This window comes from Ooceraea biroi, chromosome 8 (genome assembly GCF_003672135.1).
Source record: "Ooceraea biroi isolate clonal line C1 chromosome 8, Obir_v5.4, whole genome shotgun sequence".
NCBI classification, from domain to species: domain Eukaryota; kingdom Metazoa; phylum Arthropoda; class Insecta; order Hymenoptera; family Formicidae; genus Ooceraea; species Ooceraea biroi.
In genome coordinates, this window is record NC_039513.1 from 15,391,384 (window position 1) to 15,415,390 (window position 24,007).

Here is a 24,007-nt window from a genome sequence, read left to right on the forward strand (position 1 = left end):
TGCGCGTCATTGACATCGATTATGACAGTTAATATCAATAATTTAGGAATTAGTTTATTAATTACATAATAAATTAGTTATTAATATGTCATTCTGGAAATTCAGTATTATCCGTCAGGAAACATTTCGTAGAAATATCCGTTCTTTTTAATTAACATAAAAAAGAATTTTACCGTTACAAGAAAGTTGTACAGTAATGAAAATCTTGACGGAAGGCGAGTATGTTTAATTAAAGAAACAGCTCGGTCTACCTTTCTTGCCGCGAGAATTATAATTAATATCCAAAAAGAGAATTTCTGCTCTATGGCATACTGACTGCGCCGTCGCCCAGCTTATTTTGCATTCAGAGTACAATAAAAAAAGGCCATATAATCCGTTTCATCAGAAGATCGACGTCCCATTCGCGGAACACTGAGCACTTATTTTTTTTATTATTATCATTCACGTGCGAAAGTGGCGAGTCGTGTTTCGAATATTGCAATTTCGTCCGCGTGGAATATTCATACGGCAGAGATTAAAGCGGACGAAACATCGTAAAACTACGCGAAAGTCGTAAAGTACGAATAATGGCGGCTTTATTAAAGGAATTCATTATCCGTCCGTCGAATCATCGGGCAACAGGAGACCATGGGGGATTCTCGAAGTAACAAAAATCAAATTTTAACACTTTCCAGGGTGCTGGCAATGCTGCAAATTTGGTATTCAGCCGATCAACGAGTCGAGATATTGCAAACTTCCCTAACAGATCTCGCGCGAGCGGTCCAAGTAGGAGATAGAATTTCGGGTTCACCGAGCATATGATCGCGCAGAGAGGATACGCGCCGATAGTAGAAATGTACGACTGCCGATTAAGTACCTGTCATTCTCGCGAAATTTATTCATAGACGCGTAACTCACTCTTGCGCGAAGCGAAATCCGATACTTAACACGTGTCTGTAATTTTCATTCGCCGCCGGGCAATTATTTTCCCATAAATGGCAAAAATTATCAAGATAATGAAGCCACGATAATGATAGATTATTAATGAAATAATTATTATCTTGTTTTATTCTCTTCTAGATTATAGAACTCAGAGCCTCAAGGTAAATTCGTTGCAAGTGATTAAGAATTAAGCTAGACTACGCCGCGAAACAGGGAAATTTCATTTGTGGATATCGTCACCGGTGGCTGCTCATATATGATGCCTCGAAACGGCTTTGGCGGTTTCCAAATGTCGCCGGTACTTTGTATCATCTTTGTAAAATATAATCGTGTGCGGTGCAGCGCATACAGCAGCGAATATTTCATTCTGCATTCTATTTCCGATCTCGCGCGAAGATTTATCAAGGAAGTTCCTGATATTTTGACGCCCATCTCGTTCATTCGATCGGTTGCAAATATTTTTCTAGATAACGTGGAAAATGTCAATGTGAAGGGGCTACTGGGGCTCGAAAACAAAGCACGTAGTGCTCGTGCATTCGACACACGCGAAAGCGAAAGACCGCCAAGGCGGATCAAATCCGCATAAAATTGAATTAAGATCTTCGAACGGAAATTGTCTGAGCGTCGCGTCGTCCGAGAATTTATGCGATCTTTACAGTGAATAATATTACTGGACTTTGCATTACACAAATGAATCATCACAACGTACAAAAACAATAAACAAAAAAAATAAATAAATTTCAATTATCAATATTAGCTCTGCAAAGAACTCTTTTTTAACGTACAACTCAGCGTTCGAAAACGTATAATTCCAATTTTTTAATACAGATGCAAATGTATGATTTACATTGATAATATTTTCACGTTGTTCCGCTCTTTCGCGGGAAAGCATAGAAACAAAGCGTGTATTGTGAAAAGCAAATTTATCCGTAACACAAAATACTATTATAAAATGGAATGAGAGCGGTGAATTCTATCGGTATAATAATAAAGGTCAAAGTAAATATCTCTTCTGTCTTTCCCCAGATCTGTTAGATTTTTCGATTTTACGTCGCTACATAATGCTATTCAGCGACGGATATTTGGCGTGTCGCATATTTGCGAGAATTTTTCTCGCGCGGAAAAGTGCCTGCGCGCGAAACGCGCGGAGACAACTCCGCGCCGTAACGGCGTTATCTCCGTATGCTTATACTTATCCGGAAGTGTAAGTTGCGCACAGAAGCGAATAGCGAAAAGATTTGCCAGGCCGGGGACGCCCGGTATATCAGAAACTTTCTTGATAAATCTCCGTGGAGGCTAGGTATCGGAAATACGGTACAGAATCCACCCCTCGTCGCGAGTACGTATGCACGAGGGAAGGAATACGAGCGAATGCGGGCTCGCCCTGTGCAGGGCAGCTTCGCAACGAGACACCGAATTAAGTGCTAAATGCGAGTCACGCCAATGGATCGATTAAACTCCGAGTCGTGATAAGGAATCTGCGGCCAACTTTGAATCCTAACACTCCGAGAGCCTCGCAGCGTCTGGCGGGTTGCTATTTCGCTCGCTTATCGTAATTCCTAAAATGCCCCGTTATTAATTAAGAATGTTAATTAAGATGCATTGCAATCATGCTTTGTGAAAAATAATGGCTCGTACTCGTATCATTTTTTCCAATTCCTGAATATTAATATATACTGTTTTGCTGGTGCACTTTGGTGCATTTTAATTAACTCCGCGTTGATTTATTATGTTTTACTATGTTCAAGAATATAAACACACACATACATACAGGTTCTATTTTATTTTGTCGTTCTTCTTTAAAATGTCGCGTTTTATTCAGCGCACTGAGCAACCTTAGAGAATTCGTTTGGAGATTGAATTACGCTTATCTTTTTGTCTATCACAATGAAAATACGGTTGCTATTTCCATCACGTACGGATAAATAGAGGTTTTCTTTCTGTATAAATCGCCGGTATCGCGTGTACCTCAATTTGGACCTTCTATTATGTTTCCGAACTCGAAAAGCGCGACGCGTTGCCTTTTTGAGCGCGTCATACATTTTTATGAAGTTTTTGACATCGCGCTGTACGCGGGATCGCCGAACAACATGTCGAGACACACGAAAAGATACTTTCTTTGAATCTCGCTAGGAGGATTTGCGCCGTGGACACCTACGGTCCACCATCACTTCCTGATCTTTCGCCCGTCACGACGTGCAGCGAGTTGAAAGAAAAGAAAATCCTGATAGCGCCACAGAAAGCGCGTGGTGACAGTCTGGCTTCGGGAAAATAAAGCAGACACATATCCCGGAAAATGCGTTCTGCGTGGTGGCGAATTTTGTATTCCAACTTATAAGAGTGCCGATAAATAACGTCACGAGTGCACGAGCTGCTGCCGTAACGCGGGTCAAAGTTGCCTGTGTTTTTACGTTCCGCATTTTTACGTCTCATGTCGTTGCTTTTCACGTTGAAAACGGCGAGCGAGAAAGATCTCTCTCGCTGTTTTTTTACTCGCCTTCCGCAAAATTCCCTATCCGTAATTTGGGCACGAAAGAGCAGCGCCGGAACGAGTGCACGGGCGATAAGTTCCATCTTTCACGTATCGCTGGTCCTGTGGAAAAAGCGCTTTTTCCACATCAGAAACGTCAACGTTCGCATTCGAGAGACGACGGATGGACGACGAGAACGTGGACCGACAGACGCCAAGACTTTCGCGGAGCTTTTCATCCACATCACGATGCCTCCGTCGCGCAACCTCCTCCAAATAATAGTCGAGATACAATGTAACGTTAATCCCTTACGGTCATTACTCATGATCACGAAGCGACTTGATCATAAACGAGTAGAAGCTTTAAAGCCCGCGAAATTACGCCGCTATAATCGCGTTCGATATAATTCGATTTTATAGCTTATCACGACAAATGAACGAAACATTAATGCCCGTTGATGCCCTTTATCGTATGCGCGCAATGCGCAAAACGCACCCGCGCGCGTAACACATTTAATAATGCTAAATCCGCCGCGATATTGCGAACGCATTAGTGCACGCATATGCGATATAAAGCGCTTGAATATCGAAGCGCTCAAACATCATATCTGAAAGTCTCTTCCCTTCGAAGAAAATAAAACAGATATTAATTATTTTTGTATGTTTTTTGTGTAGCAGGCTAAATATCGACAGCTAATCTAAGCGAACGTAAAATTAGAATAGTTTCGATAGAGAGCGAAAGAAAAATCCTCTCTAGGAGAGCGAGTACATGAACAATTGCAAAAAAAGACACTCGGTTATTGCAACTTGCTCAGAATTGTTATAGACAAATATAATTATAAATGTAAAATAATGTACGTTAAATCCTGACCCTGATTTAAATAAAGAGAAGCTTACAAATGTATTGTTAATATGTTCTTGTACATATCCGACATATTAATTATTTCTGTAATTCAATTCGATTCGACGATAATTTCCGCGCATTCTGCATGCCACATTACACAGTACAATACGTATTTCGATATGTGTAATCAATAATCGACTTTACTCATCTCGTCAATATAATGAAGCGATATATTCGATTTCGTCATTTTCGCGTAACGAGCTCTTTCAAACAATCCGCTCGAATTACTCGCGTCCTTTGTGCGTGCCCGTCGCGTGAAATAATTCATATCTCCCACTCAATAACGAGATAATTACGTCCCGCAGAAAACTCAATTGTCGGGAACTTTACAGCTAGCGACGAGTCTTAATTAATGGCAAATTAATCCTTCACGCTCAGACGAGTTACGTATGAACCACGGCCAGTAAACTCGTCTTATGTTAGCTACGGGACATCAAAGCTTCTTAAAGAGGGACCATTATTTAGATCGCCGCGAGGAATCGTCGAGGTGATCCAAACGATGATCTCCAAGTGTTGCGAGGGGATGCCCTAACGCGAAAACGAGAGAATTATCCGAGAAACGCTCGTGGAACGAATCTCATAACGATAGCAGGGGTGTCCGTCAGTTTGAACTACGGGCATGAACTTTCAGCCCTGCCGCTGAAATGGCTGAATTTGTCAGCGGTCGCGGCCCGACGCCGCAACTTTGCCGGTCATCCTTTTTGCCCGAAGTCCCTCGCCGTATTTTCCGCTTGTAAATACATCTCGTCGCGTGATTTTTCCTGCACACGTTCCGTCACGGAACTTCCGTGGACCCCGCGTGAACTTCTGACAGTCGGCATTACGCAAAACCAATTCCCACCTCTCGGATAAATCGCGGGGACTGCGGGATTATATTGCAGCGCGAGAGCTAGTTTTTAATCAAACACGGCGCAGATTTATAGCGGAGATCGAAAAACGAAAAACACAATACACTCTAGGGACGCTCTCGACTATTCGATCGTATTGTAATATTGATACTTTATTCGCAGCGACATTCGAAGCATTTTTGATGTCGCCATGCTGCACTTTGAACTTTAGCGCGCACTACCAGCTGAACCGGTATATAACAATCTCAATTCTCATAATTCTCGCAATACGTGCTATTTTGCGATATTGTGTGGTTTTTTTTATTTTTATTGATTTATTTCAGAAAGTCTGGCTTCGCTTTCTATCTGAAGTGCGATCCGAATACGAGATTGCGAGAAAAGTAGCTTACGAAATATTACTTCGAGAAATCCTAACTCATTACGTCAAAGCAACTCGGGGGAATAATCGACTTTCAATCGATTTCTATCTGAGGCTGTCCCGCCTCTTTGAATTATGCAATACTGCCTTTTTTTTATTCTCATTTACTTACGTCGCTGTCTTGTAAATACTCAAGGTTGCAGCGCTTGCACGATAAAAAGTCGCTGACGATTTTCTTCGCATCTTCGTGCTCAGATAAAAATGCGGCACTGAGGCAGATGCGCGAAAGGAGAAAGATACAACGCGAGAGAAAGCTGGACGAAATCAGGAGAGGAAAATTAATCCGAATAATTTAATTTCATAATCCGAGAATAATTTAATTTTTTCTATGTTTGCCTTATATTGTATATATTAATGACGTTTATGCTTAATGCAAATCTGGAACAGTTTGTTTCGCGAAAGCAGCTAAACATTGTAACTGGAAAATCGAAACACGTGTACACGTAGCGCGTTAACTTGACGCATGTAAAGTTTGTCAATTGGGAAATATTCTGTACACCACGGTGCTACGAGCTACAAGCGCTACAACTTCGCAATAAGCCATTCGGCTCTCTGGGGTGTTACTTTGTAACTGTTCAGAATTACAAGAGTAGTACGGAAACAGAACAAAGAATACTACATATCAAATTGCAAATGAATAAGTGGAAACGTTTCTAAAATTCCCGCCGACATTGTGAATCACGTACCAAAAAGTATAAATCAGCACGGTTTGTATTCCGTAGATGAAATTCTCTGGAAATTACTCCGTTCTGTTCTTTTTCACCGTTATAAATTATACATTAAATGTTTAGTAGTAAATAGGATTAATTGTTACTTCCGCTGCCGTTGGCGCTTTTATCCTTAACAATATTGCAATTTTGACGTGGAATTTTCTAAAGCATCGAATCGTGCTATTTATATCTCCTCCATTTCGAGACGTGTTAATAAATCTCTGTTGCAACGTGGAGGAAACAGAAAATTGTGAACAAAACGGCGGGGTTTTAAACGTGGCGGACAGAAGTTCCGCATACGGAACAAAGATAAAAACATGCGCAACATTGTGTTCTGAAAAAACAATGAAACAATGATTTCGTAGTTGTAGAATGCAAAAACAGTTTTTATACGAAAAAAAGTACCGAACGTTGGACTCCTGAAACGCCGATATTTTTTCGGAGAACGATCTGGTCTTGTAAAAATTTCCGTCAAAGCTTTTGAGATCCGACGATGTATAAAGATCGCGGCCTTTAACGACGAGATACGCGAACAAAACCGCTCGATTTGCAAAGAGACGAGACGGATGCGTACTGACAAACGTTGGAACGGAGGTGGAGATGAAATTACATGCTCATTGCTCAAAGCAACGTCGACGTGACTCCCAGCAGGAGCAGCAAGTTAGGGATATCGCGTGCACATCGCTTCGCCCTGGTCTGCATAATAATTCGCAAATCATATACACCGCTGTCACTCACGATACACAAATACGACATATACACGCGTGTGTATGTGTGTGTGTGTGCATTCTATGCCAAACACGTGGTCCATCGCCGTACACCCATTCATTAACGTGATAATAAAGCCGAACACGAGGAATTCGAGCGAATTCCAACTTCTGCCGACTTTGTTCCGCAAACTGGTCGACCGCGATTAATTCTGCGGATCTCGCGAGCGTTACGGTTCGTACGCTCGGCTAAAAATTAAGGGATCAGTTGGACTATATCGATGCGGGCAACCCTCATACATAAAGACCGGCAGCAATTTGAAAGGATGAAACACGGTGCCTTTTTTTATCGCCGGTTGTAAATTTCTGCGCTTTTTATCTTTTAAATAAAAGAAAATTGACAATACATCAAAATATGCGATTCAAACGCGGAGGTGCATCGGGCTTATAAAAGAAGCATATACACGAATTGCATCGCGCGGAAGCAGCCACGTGAAAGATTGGTCGCGGGGATATATGAGCGGAAGGTTCATGGAACCGTAAAAATATGCAGATCTGTTTACCGATACGACAGGAATTTTTCGGACGCGTGCGCAGGAAAAATCTCAAGGTTTCGATTCCGAATCCGCGCCGTGCGCGCTTGCATCTTGGCGTAACTTTCGCGACGCAATTCTCAAAGCTCATTCAAGTCGGACAAGAGATATTGAATCGTTTCCGGATCCCGCTCACGTAAATCGTGAGCCCCCTACGTCTCACGATCGCCAGTCACGTTGCAGCTTGATGCTTAAAGCGACGAGCGTCGAATTTCGTCACCGAGGCTTCAACTATCCCGTGATGTCTGTCGGCTCTCTGGACAGTTGACCACAACGGAATATGGTGACGGTTTGGCCAACCTCGATATCCGTACGTGATGGTTTCCATGGTGATTCTTTATTGTCTTACACCAAATCAGATAACCGGATGAAGCAATTACGACGGCGGCCAAGCTAACGTCATTTTCTCGAACAATATATAAGTGTAGTACAATTATATTGTAGGAAAGAAGATTTTAAAAGAACAAAAATTATTAAATACATTAATACAGAGAATAATACATATAGACAATAAAAATATTTTACTTACACTGAAATCAGAAAGTGTTTCAGCACTTCCTCTGCTCTTGTTCTATTTTTGTTTCATTTTCATTAACACACTTGTGGTATACCATCCAAAATTGAAGTCAAATATTTCAGACTTTGCCAATTCGCCGTATTTCAAGCGCGTCGATGTGCGTGTCAAGTCAATCTTGTTCGCTTTCCACCTGGTTGACTTTTTCCAACGCGCTGCGATTCATCGTGGCATGAATCTGCAAAATAGTCCCGTCCAGTTACGCGAGCCAATTTGCGAATACGTGGATAGCGAAGAGCCATTTTCGCGGGCGTTGAGCAGCTTGTCGGAATGCCTTTGCGATTAAAGTGTGCCGCAGTCAAATCCGGAGCAAATTAGTAGAGTGGAAAGGTCGTCTCTCGGCACTTGCCATTGTTAATTGGCAGCGAGCGGACAGGGGCTGAGGGTGCTTAGGACTGCGCTCCAATCTTTTCCCGTAGGATGCATCCAGTTCTAAAGCACATGCACGATTCCATTCGCGTTATCTGCCTTTTGTGCTCGCTGAAGAACACGCGGCCTCGTTCAGAAAGTCAAACCTGCTATTGCCATTATCCAAAGATTTGCTGAATAGCGACCTTACTTGAAATTAATTCGGCTCTTTGCACATTTCCGTCAATATCAGTTTTGAGGAAACGATTTGTCCTGAGAGTGCTAGTAATTTTAATCAGTATATTCGCCCAGTTGCAATTTTTGAGCGCTGCGATTTAAATCGTTTCTTCACAGCTGATTTCTATAATAAAATATTGTCGCTTGCCGCCACCGTTTTTTTCGAAATATTCGTTCGAGACGGTGACTATTCGCGCAATTCCGCGCCGAGATGGACGAGATGAAGCGAGCGAGGAAACGCAAGCGCGTGAATATGGATCTCGCTTTGGAAATTTCACATCACAATTTCCTCCGTGCGCTACTGCGCTTTTGTTTTCGCTGTCCATTGTGACACAAGCGGTCGCTCGGCCGCTTTTTTGTATTTCCGTTATTACCAATTAAAGAAAACGACGTGACGGCGAAAGGATGAATAGCCGGTTGGTCGATCCGTTCCTCGATCCTGTCAACTGCAAAGCCAGAAGGGCCAGCCGTAGATAAAAAGCGGCCGTTTCCGCGGAATTGCTCATAAAGAGCATCGACTGGCGTCGCACCGTATTCTGGTGGATATCCGTTGTTATCCGCGGGACGTGCACGATGTTCCGTGAAATTGCTCGCTCGAGGTGGTAGTCGATGGTTGTCCGAGAGTATCCGTTATTCATCGTGTCGGCAACATTTCTTCTTTTTTTCCACTGGTACTTCTTTTTTTATCGAATTATTCGTACAAGAATAGCCATTAGGCAAGACCGAGGTAACGAGACTACAACAACGCTGCCGAATCCAAGTGCGTTCGCTAAAATTGAAAAGTAAAATCTTATCTCTCTTCGTTCTTGCATGTTGAATCGATTAACGGTAACATCTTTGTCTATCGCGCTGCATAAGTAAGAAGCTCATTAGCTGATGTTAATGCAACTTGCGACATAGTTTCAATGTATCGATCGTTTGCGATACGAGCCATCCGCTTGCGGTTTCGTTAAGTTATTCATTAGGCCACTCATTGAATATTTTCCAATACGGCTATTGGGCTATTAATTATCCGTTAACAGGCCAAATTCATCGAAATGTAGTAGATTTTCAAGAGGATAAATAATTGATTTCATGTCGCTTATAATATTTTGTATAAGGTATACGTACCTCATTAAATTAATGCATTAAATTAATTTACAATTCTCGCAATTACACTATGCCCGAAAAATGTTGTTATTAAAAAACAGCAGCAGGCAATGTGCGGCTAAAATTCCCCGCGGGAGCGTAATTAAATTTTGATTTGCAAAACTGCGAAAATCTGCGAACGCTCACATGATCGAAGTCGCGAAATATTTATATATTCTGATCCAGGTGGAAGAAATGGAAAAATCTAAACAATGAAAAATTCCGTTCCTGAATATATATGCAATTCTATGACATATTGTTTTAAAATGTGATTGCTGAACATTCCGTTCTTCGGCTGCTTTTATATGCGTCCCTATTACGAAATAAAGGGAACGGAGCACATCGAGCGAGTAGCGAGGGGATCCATTTTCATTTTACGATTGTAATCTCTTGACTGGAAAACGAGTTGCTTCGCGAAAGAGCGATCCGCACAGTAATTCACCGGGGTAATGGGAAGTTATCGCGCCGTACTTTCCTCAAATTGTAATTTATACATACAATTTGGCGATTAAGGAGTCAATGGTACTGCCTCCGAGTGCATAAGGCACAGGTCAACGGAACGCTGATGGCTCGCTATTATTCGCCGACATGGACGTGCACATTAATCCGTTTAGCCGTAGTGCATTTGTCGCATGGTTTCGCAATCGTCTTATCTCTTCATCCTCTACTTCTGTATAATAACACGGATAATGTACTCAGATGTATCCAGGATTAGAGGGTAAAAGACTAAAATCCATTAAAAAATTCCCTTTTCTCATTATATATATATATATATATATATATATATATATATATAATAAACTATAAATATTATCGTGTTCATAAAAGAAAACAGAAGAAAAATTGCGAGACATATTCAGGTCTATATTTTTGCGCGGGATCATCTCGACCGTTTGAACGTTAAATATTTAAGTACGCCAATATCATCCTGATTATTGGATTAAATAAATCTACAGCGGGGTGCATCCAAATGGGATGGTTTCGACAGACGGCGAGATAACGCGGAACTTTATTACGTTTCGGAGTGATTAAGCGGGATATTCATAAGTACGGCTACTGGATACACTTGACATAACTGACACAATGAAATGCGGTATGCGCAAATATTACTATTGTACGAGATACATTATAACGAGGAGGCCCAGTAACACGCGCTGGAGTAGGCATGTCTGATGAGCGTTATTACAGCCCACGAGAGCAAGCATGATTATTGATGGCTTCAGGTAATCAACACGTGTTTGATTACCTAGTTGTTCGTCGCTCATTTACTAAGTATAGATGAGCAGAGTGATCTATTCGTTGTTTGCTTCGCACGCGGTATTATGTAATCGAGCGATACGAGACGTTAATGTCGATACTTGTAATACGACTATACGATCAAGAGAGCTGAAATGCAATACGGGTGATCGTGATCGAATTGATATTCTTTCTGTTTTTATTTGTGTCTTTCTTGTTAGAGCACTTGTTAGGACTTGAATAAAGGGAACCGTCGTTCAGACGATAATGTACACCGCTGTTTTATATTTTGCGGATGACACAAATGGATGCGGTACGCACAAGCGAGAGCGTCGCGTGAGAACACACAATGGAGCCCTCGAATGCTCCGAAGGCACAATTGAGAGCGATTCGCAAACACGGGTATAGTAGACCGCGCACAATGGTGAACTTCAACAGTGCCGAGTTATGTGGCTGCGCCGTGCGCAGGAGAAAAGACATAATCGAATCGATGTATATTGCAAAAGGCGGCGGGAAAATCCCGTCGTGGCATAACGCGGCTTCAATTAAAATTCGCCGCAGCTCGTCTAAAGTATTCCCTCGCAAAATGCCCGAGCGCCATTACTGACTGTGGATTTTACTTGCATGATTCAGTAAAACAACTGGAATTATTCATCAAAGTTATTCCTCGTGGCTGCAGTCGATTACGGGGTAGCCGGCGTGCAGTAATCCGTAAGGTTTGCGCGAGTAGGTAAAGTAAAGTCACGAATCCTCGCAAACTGTTCGATCTTCGCCTCATACCCTGGCCGCCGATATTAATATTGAAGTTGGGACTATCGCGTTATGCATGGAGCGTTCGTTTCTTCTCGCTTGCGTGCAATTGCGGGCGGGATTCATAACCACCGTGCGGTGCGCGAGCGGATGAGAGAGTTGGCTACAGGTGGTCCCGGGCAAATCAATATGTGTACGTGTAGCCTGGGTGAATGTACGAGTGCCCTCGACGTTCCTCGGCGCTTCGACAGGCCAGGGGAGGGTTTTTACGATCTCGGCGATGACGACGGTGACGATGACGGCGGCGTTGCGAGAATACTTCGTCACATTCGGATGAATTTCATGTTTTTCTATTAGAAACATGCGAAAGGCCTCGGGACGCGTATCGCGACGGCATTTCCCACAGTATCGAGTATCTCTCGCGACTAAATTGGAAAGCTACGTAAGATGGATTTTCCTCCCTCTAGGCGAGAGAACCCTCGGGAAGTGGACAACAAACCCGGAACGGCAAATAAGATAAAGACGTGATCTGGAGGGACATGCGAAGTCCGGGTAAAGAGCGGGATCGGTTCTCTTGCAACCGAAAACGGATGTATTCTGATTCGAAAAATTATAAATATATTACAAAATATTTGGTAACATCTGCTCGTATATACTATATACAAAAATAGAAACTCTGTCTTTTTGATTATATAACAATACTACAATTAGTACTATAATGGGAACTATATGGCTGGAGATAATAGCAGATGAGTTTACCCAAGTACTTGTGACTTAGAAGCAGAGTAAATGTAAAGCTATTACTATATCCGTCTCTTATCAAAAGTACAAAATGATAACACGATAAAGGCACAAATCATTAATGAATTAACTAACGAAAGATTGATTAAATGTTTAACAAGGGATTCGAAAAATTATAAGTATATTACAAAATATTTGTATATAAAAAATTATAAATACATTACAAAATATTAACGTCTGCTTGTATATGTTATACACAAAAATAGAATCAGTGTAGTTTGGATTTGGACAAGTAATAATACTCTAGTAGTATTACTTGTCCAAACTACACTGTTTCTATTTTTGTGTATAACATATACGAGCAGACGTTACCAAATATTTTGTAATATACTTATAATTTTTCGAATCCCTTGTTAAACGTTCGATCAAATTTCCGCTAGTTAATTCATTAACGATTTATGCTTTTATCGTGTTATCATTTTGTACTTTTGATACGAGAGATTATTACTGAATTAACGAAATGCATAAATTATTTATTAATTAACAGAAGAACGATTGAACGTTTAACAAAGCAATCACTGGTAATCATGTCTCATCGTCGCTGTATTCTTCTTCTCCCATGAGTTCCCGCGAATAACCAATGGCACAAATGTCCTGCAGCGAGAAACACTGAATGTAAGGTGCGAGTTCAAATAATTTATACCGACTGATGCATTCCACTACCCAGTCAACGATAATTGGCGCCGCTTTCGTAGCTCGAGACCAATGTTCTGTCAAACAAAAGTTGTGATATATTTATTTACTATGGATCTCTCCAAGAAACACTTATATATTAATTATTAATTAATTATATACTCGGAAGGATATTAATATCCTTGAATGTTCCAAGATATTTCCCAAGGATGCACTTCTTCCAGGATCTATGTTCCATTATATTTATCTATCGCATTTATCTACGGTGACCACTTACTGATTGTTTTATCATCGTGAGTATTGTCTTGGATCACAATACCCCTCAGGCCTCTCGCCTTAGCAAGACCTTCCAGGGAATCGACCACTGTGGCTCCGGTGGCGAGTAACAAGTCCTGGAAACCGAAGACATACTTACACAACGAGTCTGGCCGGAATCCAACTTGGCGCGGACGGGCATGCAGAAAGCGCGAAAAATAAAAATCTTCCGGTCGAACGGTATAACGGATCGAGTTTAATCGTGGCCGAGGAAATCCCACCATGTGACACCCGACAGAAATTAATAGGATCAGGGAGAATAACGCGAGCCATGTCCGAGAGATTTCCAGACACGACGAGTCGGACGGTGCAATGTTTCTCGTTCTTCGCCGCGAAAGAAATCAAACAACCGACCGCCGAAGACCAACCTGATATTGATGCAGCGTGACATTGATGTAGGGTCCAACGCACAAGAACGTGAAGTCCTCGAAGAGCCCTTTCTGGCGTAGCCTCGAATTTCGAGAAGCAGTTTCGTTAACGCCGTCATTGTCCATAGTGGCCTCGTAAGGTACTTCGTCCAGCAATTTCCGCTCCTTATCGCAATCCTCGATCCATCTATAGCTGACAATCCACTTGCGGTAGGCTATACCTTGCAAGTACTTCAACGTGCTCTTCGTCACGTTCTCCTTGCCGACCGTGCTGACGATAACGTGTGTCACGCTGGGATCAAAATGATTCACGTAATTCGCGTTGCGTCTCTTAGCAAACTTCGTTACGTGCCTTATTTGGGCTGGCGTCAAGCCGCTGCATACGAAACACAGTTTTTGTCTGTCTGCCTGCCGGCAAGCGTTCTCCGGCACTTTGCTCTCCACTTGCCTCGCCGATAAAACGCTACCGCTCGCCGTAGGCTCGGTCTTTTTGCTCTTGGTAAACGCGTCGGGATGTTTAATCGCCGTTGCAGCAGCGTGCACGACTTTCGGCGTGCTCTGATAAAGCGGCAACGTTTTTAATCGATTCATAGGTGTGCTTGCGTTGCTCTTCGGGGGGTCCTTTTTATGGAAAATATTTGACGTACTCGGTGTTCGGTCAGCAGGTTGATTCGAGATCGGCGAGGAGTACAATGTCGCGATGTTTTTCCTCGATTTGATGGCCGTAACGTTGTTCCCGCTGCTGCAATGTTTTTATGGTAATAAGTAGCACGCATTGCACACGTCTCGAGCTAATAGAAGAAACATTCAGAGCCGTCCTTATATATATTTTTTAACGTTTAATCAACTTGTGTTTGGACGTTAAAAAATACATATGAAAATGCAAATCTAAAAAATATAGATAAGCTTTGTTTGAAGCAGATACAGTAGATAACTGATTGTTATGTAAATTATACAAGAATGTTTCTTTATTCATGTATTCTTGAGTGGGTTGATACGGACGTAGCAATATATACGAGTAAATGCGTAAGAAATTTTGAATAGAAATTATTGCAAATTGGATGGATTTTCACGCACAAGTTTGCATCTAGAAATTACTAAATTCTAATTCTTGTTTCTTTGTTTTTGTGTCCCTTTTACGGTACCGTATTCAAAGCTAGATAGAAATGGGGGACAGTTCTGACTGTTTCGTTTGAATCACGTAATAATATAGGTGGAAGCATCCTGTTCAACTAGCAAAAGCATGTAAGCATGCACAAAGAGTGTATGTACTGAATGGTGAGAGCTTAAAGTACGAGTACTTACTTCTTCATCTTCCTCTCAGGAGTGTTCTCCACAACGTCATCCTCTTCAGCGGAATATTCCTGCGTTTAAAAGTGTTGTGTGATACTCGCTATACTACTCGCGGTGGATTTTCGTGTCATGAGGTGCGCAAAGGAAGATGTATATCGCAATAATAAATAACGGAAGCTAACGAAATTAAATGAGATTGCAAACGGTGTTGCCAGCCGTGCAAGAGCTTACGATGGGCATGATGATACATATGGAACAGGCTATTTCATAATTCATTCTCTGCTATTACTATGTGATGCACGAATGTTCTAATGCTATACATGGAATGACGTATATATACATATATATACATGTAAAAAGTACTGGATAAAAAACCGTTATGACGAATATTTAATATTCAACCATCTGCGGCGATAATGTTGCATTCAATGTTGTGAATTAAATTCAACGCAGTACGCAGAATAACTAATTATACAAATTATAATTATTTCGACAAAATCATTTCTCCTGAAATGTGAAGGAGATTTATTTGTGCAAAATATCACACACCGTTCGCGCATAACAATCATACAAACATATTACGCCAAAGTTTCGTACTTGTAAATATACATTGAATTGTTTCAACGTTTTCGTGTTATTGATTTTCTGTTCATACATACATTGAAAAATGTATGAAAAATATGAATAAATATATGTAAAATTTTTCATCAAAATATGCTTCACAAGAAAAACATTATTTTTCGCTCATTTGCAACAAGATATCAAATAAATCGGTATACTACTGATTAGCAACTGCAATATTACGTATGTGTGAATGTAACAAAAACTTACCCCAAACGCCTTTTTATCCTGCGCAGTCTGCTTCCTCTTTCCCGGAGTGCCCTGCTTCTCTCGGGACGAGTCATCTTGCGAAGCCAGCTTTGTCGCCTTTGCACGAGTAGCCGGAATTCCGAACAGATCCTCTTCAAAGATCTGCAACTGAGCCTGATGCTGCGTAACGTTCATGAGCGTGTCGTCCTCAAAGGAATTATTCTTTGACTCATCGCTGGCAGCTGTTGCTCTTCGCGTTTTACTGTCGTCGATGAGAAGCCGGTCCGCCGATCTCGCCGAAACACTGCATTCTTTGTCGATCTCCAAATACTCGTTCGCGTCAACGCGATCGAACGATGTCTCTTTCTCGCGCGACGCACTGTGCTTCGACGTAGCTATCCTGCGGGAGTCATCTGTGTTCGTGTCGAGGTCTATCTTTGCTTCCACATCCTTTCTGTTTCTTCGCGTGTAGTCGCGCGGTCTTTTCTCATCGCGCGACGCGATGTTTTCCTTGTCAAGTTGTCTCGGGACGATATTCTGAGACAGTGTCACACGCGATTTTCTGGAGGATCCATCGCAGTGCTCGAACATGTCATCGCTCGTCGACGATATCGTTATCGGACTCTCCTGTGCGGTGTTACATGGTTCATTTGTAACCGCGAGACACTTCGACATCCTCTGTTGCGTCAACGTGCGCTGGAGATTGCGACTCGGCTGCTTGGCCTGCGACATCACATCATCGCTTTGTGGCAGCTCGACGTTGGCGATGATCTCGTCGAAATTGTCGTGCAGCAAGTGTTCTCTGCTGTTTTTCTCCCTTTGACTCGCCGCCGTCCCGCCACTCCGCGGAGCAGACCGATCGATTTCCAGTACCTTGTTTATGATGTCCTCATTAGAACGATCCGCGAGCTTCTGTGATGTCTGGCTCCTGTTCGGCCTGATCGTCTGCATTATGCAGTCTAAATTCTCCACACCGAATATACTGTTGCTCTCGAACATATCCGATTCCGTTATCGCGGAATTTGTTTGATTTGCGCCGTTGTGTTTCTCAGCTTCTCCAGGTGAATTAGCCAAGCGAGACGCTTGACGACTAGTCGACTTCTCTTCAGGCGAGCATCTTTGGATACTGCTTTCCATGATCAGCCTCTTTTGCGACGCGTTATGCTCGTTGCTCCATCTGCTGACTATACTTTGAATACGAAGATCTTCATCCATATCTTGTGCCACTGAACATTTTTCCTTAGGCGCGTTTGCAATCGATACGTTCTGTTGATCATGTCGATCGTCCGTCTTGTGCCTTCAGGGAGAACAAGAATCATGGTGTAAAGAAAAGAAAGATATATTCACATCTTTGTTGATAAGAATATCTTTCCGAAATTAAATGCGCATTGTACCGTCTTGTTACATTACTTTTTTTTAGGGAACAAGATTGATGAGTGAAAATAGAAGAAAATATTTAAAAAAGGAAAGAAATACATTTAATATCGGAAAAGCTATCTTATATCGTTAATTACGAGTTAATAAACAGATACAAATAATAATAAAGTGATAAAATTAGTAACCACACAGCAATATGGATATTTAGAGATCACAAATGATTATTAAAAAAATTAAATATACAATTAAATATTCTACAAGAAAACAGAAATATTGCAAGTGAAAGGGTGCAAGATACTCGACAATATAAAATTGTTATATAAAATATATAAAAATATAAAATTGTAATAATTTTATTTAATACCTTTTCTGATTTCTCACATTGTGCGTTGGCGATTCCGATTCCGTGCCCGAAGAGGTCGGTATAATTCTTTTGTATTTTCTCACACGTTTATCTTGTTTGTTGGAATCCAAAACGATTACTTGATCATTCTGATCATGCGGACTACTCAAACGGCGTTTCTTCCCATCTAATTTTGCGGATAATTTCTTGTATTCATCAAGCTTGATTGTACGTTGGTCATCGTCATCCGAGCTAATGGAGATGTCAATTTTATCGGTGGCCTCGTCCGTGAATTCCTCCTCGTCACTGATGCGTTTTATCCTTTTTCTTTTCTTGTCCGATCTGAACTGAAAGGTAAATTCGGAACTTTCGGAGGTAGGCTCCTGTGTCCCGGGCGTCGCAGAGCGTAAACTTTTCGCCTCGGAAAAGTTATTTTCTTTGGTAGCGGACTTGTCGTGCTCAAACTGTCGTCGCGTCGATCCCATGGGTCGCCGGCGTTCACTCATCGGGGAGTCTATCGCCAGATACTTCAACTGCGAGTCCTTGTCTGGTGACAGAAGCTTAATGGAATTCGTTGTTCCAGGAAAAGTATGCGAGATCTTCTGATCAATTCTCGTTGTATTATTATCCACGCAAGGCTTTTTGTGATAAATTTGCGAGGACATCTGACACGTCTCCTGCACTGATTCATTCGATTGATTCGTCAAGTTTGAGGAGCGTTCGATCGATCGTGCTGGATCAGTGATTTTCTTCTGATTTGAATGAGAGTCAATGTTCTTCCTCGGTGTCGAAACGTTTGAAACTTTGTGTATCGAAGACTGTTCGGCATCTTTTAAGGCTGATTGTACGGAACGAACATTCTCTATCACGGTGATGTCGTGTTGTGAATTATTAGATGACCGCGTTACGCTGTGCGACTCAATCGTAACTTGATGCTGTTCACTCTCGGATCTATTGACGGATTGTTGCATATTATAATTCCAGTTGTTGCACGTACACACCGGTGTGACTCCGACTTTCGCTGGAAACGACTGCTCGCGTTTAGTTGAGCCTAAATAAAAATACTTCACATTTCGTCGTTTGGTCAATGTGCCTAGCTTCATAAACTTGACGGAAACGTTCGCATTGTCCTTGATTTCGACCGCCTTTTTTGATGATACCCGTCTGATTGGCACTTGATCACTGAATATTTGCGAGGTCAAGTCGCGCCTCGCTGTTGTCAATCGAGAAGACAATCGCGCATCGTCCTCGGCCACTGGCGAACTGTCGCTCGTGTCTTCCACGTGTCTGTTAATCGGTGATTTGTTACTTGAAAGCTGCTTTAACGGCGACAAATCTGTGCTTTTGTGATCGCCAATGATCACCTTTCGTCTCAAGGATAATCTGCCATGTATCGGAGACTGGAATTCCGGAGAAGAAATCTTTTCCGACGTCTTTTGCGCGCTGCTATTCATTCGAGATCCAGGAGTACGGTCTCCGGCCGGTAACGAACTTTCAAGCTTGCCAGCAGGAGTTCGCGTGACGGAGCGGCTTATTTTGTCTTCATCTACGGACTGATTCAGCTTCTCCGGCGTCAGTACGGTTAATCTGTGTGGCGAATCGTTCCGACATTTCGCGACAGTCGCATTTTCTCCGCGCTGATTCTCGGTACGTGGCGACGTCTCCTCGACGCGATCGAAGCCGATGATGTTGCTCACCTGATCATTGTTTAGATTTATTATGCGTACTTGCCTGCCTTCCTCTAGCGTGATGTACGATGATGCCTCCATCGCGGAACGATTAGATAGGCTAGTATTGAACTCCCGACTCTTCATTTCACCAGATGTTTCCGGACTCAATTTTGCACCCGATAAGTCTTTATCAGCCTGTTCCCGACTGTTCGACTCCTCCAATAGATTAGATACGCTCGTCTCTTTCCCGTTTGTATGACACGCGGCGTCTTCAATTAGATTGATCCTGTTACGCGGCGTTAGCGCGACGTTTTCAATTATACGGGGTGGGTTTTTTTTCTTCTCAATGCTCACGTCTAGTTTCTTCAGCTTCCTCCTCTTCGGACGCATCTCCTTACCGAGTTCGATCACGCGAGACCAATCCGTCTCCGCGGAATATTGCCTATCACTGCCTGCGGATGTGCTCATTCTGTTCAAAGCGATCGAGCGATCGAGCGTGTCGGATCGCAGCGATCGACGATTCGCCGTCGTCGATGACGAACTTCTCTGACTGTTGTCTCCTGGAATCTCCTCCTGCTCGTCCGATTTTGTCGCGTTCCTTTTACGTTTGTTCGCGAATTTCGCGCGTACTCTGGCGTGTGACGCATTGTACTTCAATCCGCTCACTGCGGAATCGATCTTTCCCACTTTACCGGGTTGCCTCGTTTCCGCCTCTTTGTCCACCTGGGACGTATCGTCAATGTGTGCTGTGTAATCCGCAGACCGTTGCCTAACTCGCCTGGTCCTTGTGTGACTCTCGTCTGTCTTATTCTGATGAGTTTTATCAACACAACCGCTCAATGTAAACGATGATTCTTTCTCATCAGCATCAGCATCGAGCGGTTGTATTGTGTCGTTTCCGGCCGAGGCACTGGTGTTCATCGGCAGATCGCTCGGTAAAGTGTGTAGCCACGTGCGAATCTTCATGCCCGGCATACTGTCAATCGCGTCGTCATTCTCGTCAGCAGGAAGAGGATGAACACCGGAAAGACTCGAGAATTCAAGTGATTTTTCGTCCGACGAATACGTGTTGTGTTGTCGCGGATTATCGCAGTCGATCGGCGCTCCACGGCTTGTCGACGGCGCGTTTATTCGACCGCTCGATTTTGGACTCGAACCACGAGTAGATTTCGATAACTCTCTCGACGACCTCCTACTGTTGGAGTCTCCGAATTCACTCGTATCCGAATAAGAGCAGCTTTCTTTTGTGTCGCGCGGTTGCTTCAGGTACGACAGAACTGCAACATGCAGATATTGTCCAAGTTGTATCGATAATATCGAGAAGATGTTCCCGCCTGTATCGATAAATATCGGGAAATTCCGCGTCGTTGGCATATTGCTAAGAAATATATTTCTACGTCTAACGTTATGAAAAGATAAATCAACTTGACTGCAATGGCTTTTATCAACCTTATGATTGCAGCTGAATAAGATTGAATTTCGCTGCGCGTGATACTCCGCGGCAATATATCTTTTCAGGCAAAGACTATTTTAATCAAGATAAAACGAATTGTCAGTATATAAGATATATGTATACTGATGCATATAAAAAATTCCAAGAGAATGCAATTCTGAGGATTACTGTGAAAATTTACAAATAACGTCAGCGGTTGTTGAGTGTACCTTATTCACGCGAAGAACTATTATATAGATATCATAATCGCGATAACAATGTTATAACAGTTTATGACTATCGTGATTCATTGCGCGATATAAAATGGACTTTCATCCAGAAATGTATAAATGTTTCAAGGCGCAATATATTTCATTTTCTCCGGGATACTCACAGTCACGTTGCGAAATACATTTATAGGATATATTACGGCAAATAATTTCGTTTCTGTGAATAATTTTTTCACTTGAGTGGAATATATAAAATATAACCGAGATATTTGATATTATGATACCAAGTACACTTTTTTTAAATATTGAGAACGCGCAATATAAGAAATTGTACAGTTGTAAGGGCGTATCAAATATTCAACGTGCGGGACTGAAGGACATCGGAAAGATACGTGATATCTAAACTTCAGGGTTCTCATAAAACATTGAGCTTTCCCTAAAACGTATAGCGCGAATCGAGGTGCCTTGGAGTATTGAGGATTAAATTTTTCAGACCTTACCCAGCCTGTGCGCCACGGAAAACCGTGCGCTGACCTTATTTAATGTACTTTTACGGCGGGGCATATACCCTGTGCTTTTAGCTTTGCTACGCAACTAAATAGACAATAGCGGATTGCGAATCGATAACTAACTTAAAAATTATAATCATTATCTACATTTCACGTGATACGTGATAACTTTCAATAACGTAACATATATACTAGTGCAAGTGCATAATGGTACAAGTCATTTCTTATAGCAGTTGTATACAACTTTCTTCAGTCTGCATTCTTTTACATTTTTATGCTAAGAATATTATAGTTCGAATAAGGATATTAAACAAATATCTAAATAATGATTTCATGCCAGACTGTACGATTATGTAATTGCTCTCACTTTTGGAAATTGATGTCAGAAAGATTCTTGATGAAGTGAACTCACTGTCGATGTGGGTGTCCATCTGCGTAGCGATAACAAGTTGCTTGAATTTGGTGATGTAAGTCGCCAGGTGATCATCTTTGGATATGTTGCGTCTGTTGAGATGCTTTTTGCAGAGGGGACAGTGCGCAGCCTTCTTCTGCAGGACCTGCCTTATGCAGGATCGGCAGAACGAATGGCCACACCGTGTCTTCATGGGCTCTGTCATGAACTCCAAGCTGAAACAACATAAATTGTGATTACTTGTAATGGTCACGTCTAACAATTAACTATATACATATATTTCGAATATAGAAAGCTATCAATTTTATTTAGAAAGATTACAAAGCTATCAATTTCTGCTTGCTTTGTCACTAAATTTCTTTACCATTGTTATATAATGAAACAATCTATAAATACACTTGAAGTTTAGTAATTAAAGTGAAAACTTCACTAACATGACGTTTCTGACAAGTTCAATAAGAATCAGCGATCGTTTCGGCCGGCTCGGTACAGAGCTGCTATGACAAACTTGTTGAATACTTGCTTCGGTAGTGGAATCCTAACCTATACCCACTCAACTCGCAACGCGCGGATACAACTGGTTAACCGTGAGCGTGCATCACGATTGACGATTCGATTGCGCTTTAGAAAGACACGTATTGCCAATAAACTTACCAAATCGTGCATTCCAGGGATTTTTGTAAATTGTTTAGCGCTTCGGAGAGCCGAGCGATGTCGATTTTCGCGTCGCTTTGTCCTGCCATCGCTTCGTTTCGCTTGATTTCGTTGACGAAACTTGTTATCACAAAAATTCCCGGGCCTGTTTGACACGGGGGTACGCAGTCCCCAGGTGAATTAGGGACGCCCCGGCAACTTGTTCGGTACGCGGCGCACTTCTCGTTTCGAATCGACACGGGCGAGGCTAACAATGCGCGGGAACCGGTGATGGAACGCCGCCGCGGCTCACGGCTCACCCGTAGCGAATCGGATGACGCACACAAGCGAGGGCCACGTACGTGTGCGCTCAGCGCTTCGCCGATTGGCTCGTACGCGATTCTCGCTCGCCGCGGCCGCGTTCTGGCATCGATGACTGGAATGTGCACCGCTTTGTTCTCGGCTCGCGTGATCCGTTTAGAAAGAGAGGGCGAATAGTGAGGCTTGGCTTTCTTCATGCAAAAACCATATACAATTTAAGTTAGTTTACGGTGTATGGTATTGCCACATTTTCGCTATAGTGAAAAAAGGACAGGAATCCAAGTGCGTACCTTGTCTAAACGGCAATAGCGACCTGATGCGTATTCCAGTTTAGGATTATTAATATAGTTCAGTTACACGAGCGAAGTTAACAATGCGCGGGAACGTGAGTCGCGTCGCGTCGATTACTATGGTCGATTATCGATTTGCGCGCGTCGATCAATCGCGCTCGCGCGCGAACCAAGTATTTGCACAGCAATTCACATTCGGGTAAATCATTTAATACCGCAAATTACAATAATTATCTGTACGCGAAGTACAGTATTTGTTATTCATCTGTGTACATTTCGTATAAATCGTATAATTATCCGTTTAGCTTTCGTCGAAATAAATTCGAGTCGCGGGTATTATCTGACAATTGAAATTTATACGGTACCTCGACAATTGAACGAATTGCAAGCCTCGGTAATTGTGTACCCGCGTTTTTCATAAGTTTTAATTTTACATCGATTTTTTACGATCGAATTATTTAGACGAAGACATTTTTACAAATTAGAGATTGTTATTTGTTGCAAAAACAATTCTTACGCAAAAGACGCATTAGGTTAAGATGGCCACCGTGCGCTATTCGTGCGGGTCGACTTAGCCGTCTGAAGTTAGCCGCGCGTGCGAGAGGATGATTGCGATTCTCGAATGCCAGCAGGTAGCTTCGCGATATGGCTGCAGAAGATGCTCTCGTTTCGGAAAGTGCGTGTTGTACAAGTGCGAGTGATATATCATTGAATATCGATACGAAA

The 24,007-nt window shown here is 42.3% G+C and overlaps 2 protein-coding genes across 4 annotated transcripts in view; one reads left to right on the plus strand and one right to left on the minus strand.

Annotated features, from left to right (window-relative positions):
- The window catches only part of LOC105280247 (uncharacterized PE-PGRS family protein PE_PGRS20), a 43,852-nt gene that overhangs the window by 12,050 nt on the left and 7,795 nt on the right, over window positions 1-24,007 (plus strand). The window lies entirely within an intron of this gene.
- LOC105280241 (breast cancer type 1 susceptibility protein homolog) lies at window positions 12,415-23,010 on the minus strand. Of its 2 annotated transcripts, XM_026971698.1 has the most exons (8): window positions 22,692-23,008; window positions 22,038-22,252; window positions 17,806-20,731; window positions 16,086-17,361; window positions 15,267-15,325; window positions 13,962-14,703; window positions 13,556-13,670; window positions 12,415-13,355 (listed from the first exon to the last, which is right to left on the minus strand). In XM_026971698.1, the coding sequence occupies exons 1-8, from the start codon at window positions 22,778-22,780 to the stop codon at window positions 13,171-13,173; spliced, it is 5,607 nt and encodes a 1,868-aa protein (XP_026827499.1). In that variant the 5' UTR covers window positions 22,781-23,008; the 3' UTR covers window positions 12,415-13,170. The 2 variants fall into 2 exon arrangements, with proteins under 2 accessions (XP_026827499.1, XP_026827500.1); XM_026971699.1 differs by lacking the exons at window positions 12,415-13,355; window positions 13,556-13,670; window positions 15,267-15,325 and having other exon boundaries at window positions 14,505-14,703; window positions 22,692-23,010.

Bases quoted from the DNA above. Each gene is read 5' to 3' on its own strand.
- LOC105280241 (XM_026971698.1), bottom strand. From the start codon at position 22,780: ATGGCAGGACAAAGCGACGCGAAAATCGACATCGCTCGGCTCTCCGAA. The intron at 14,704-15,266 runs GTAAGTACTCGT...AAAACATTGCAG, and splicing joins CCTGAGAGGAAGATGAAGAA to CAGCGGGAACAACGTTACGG. The intron at 13,356-13,555 runs GTAAGTGGTCAC...TTTGTTTGACAG, and splicing joins TCACGATGATAAAACAATCA to AACATTGGTCTCGAGCTACG.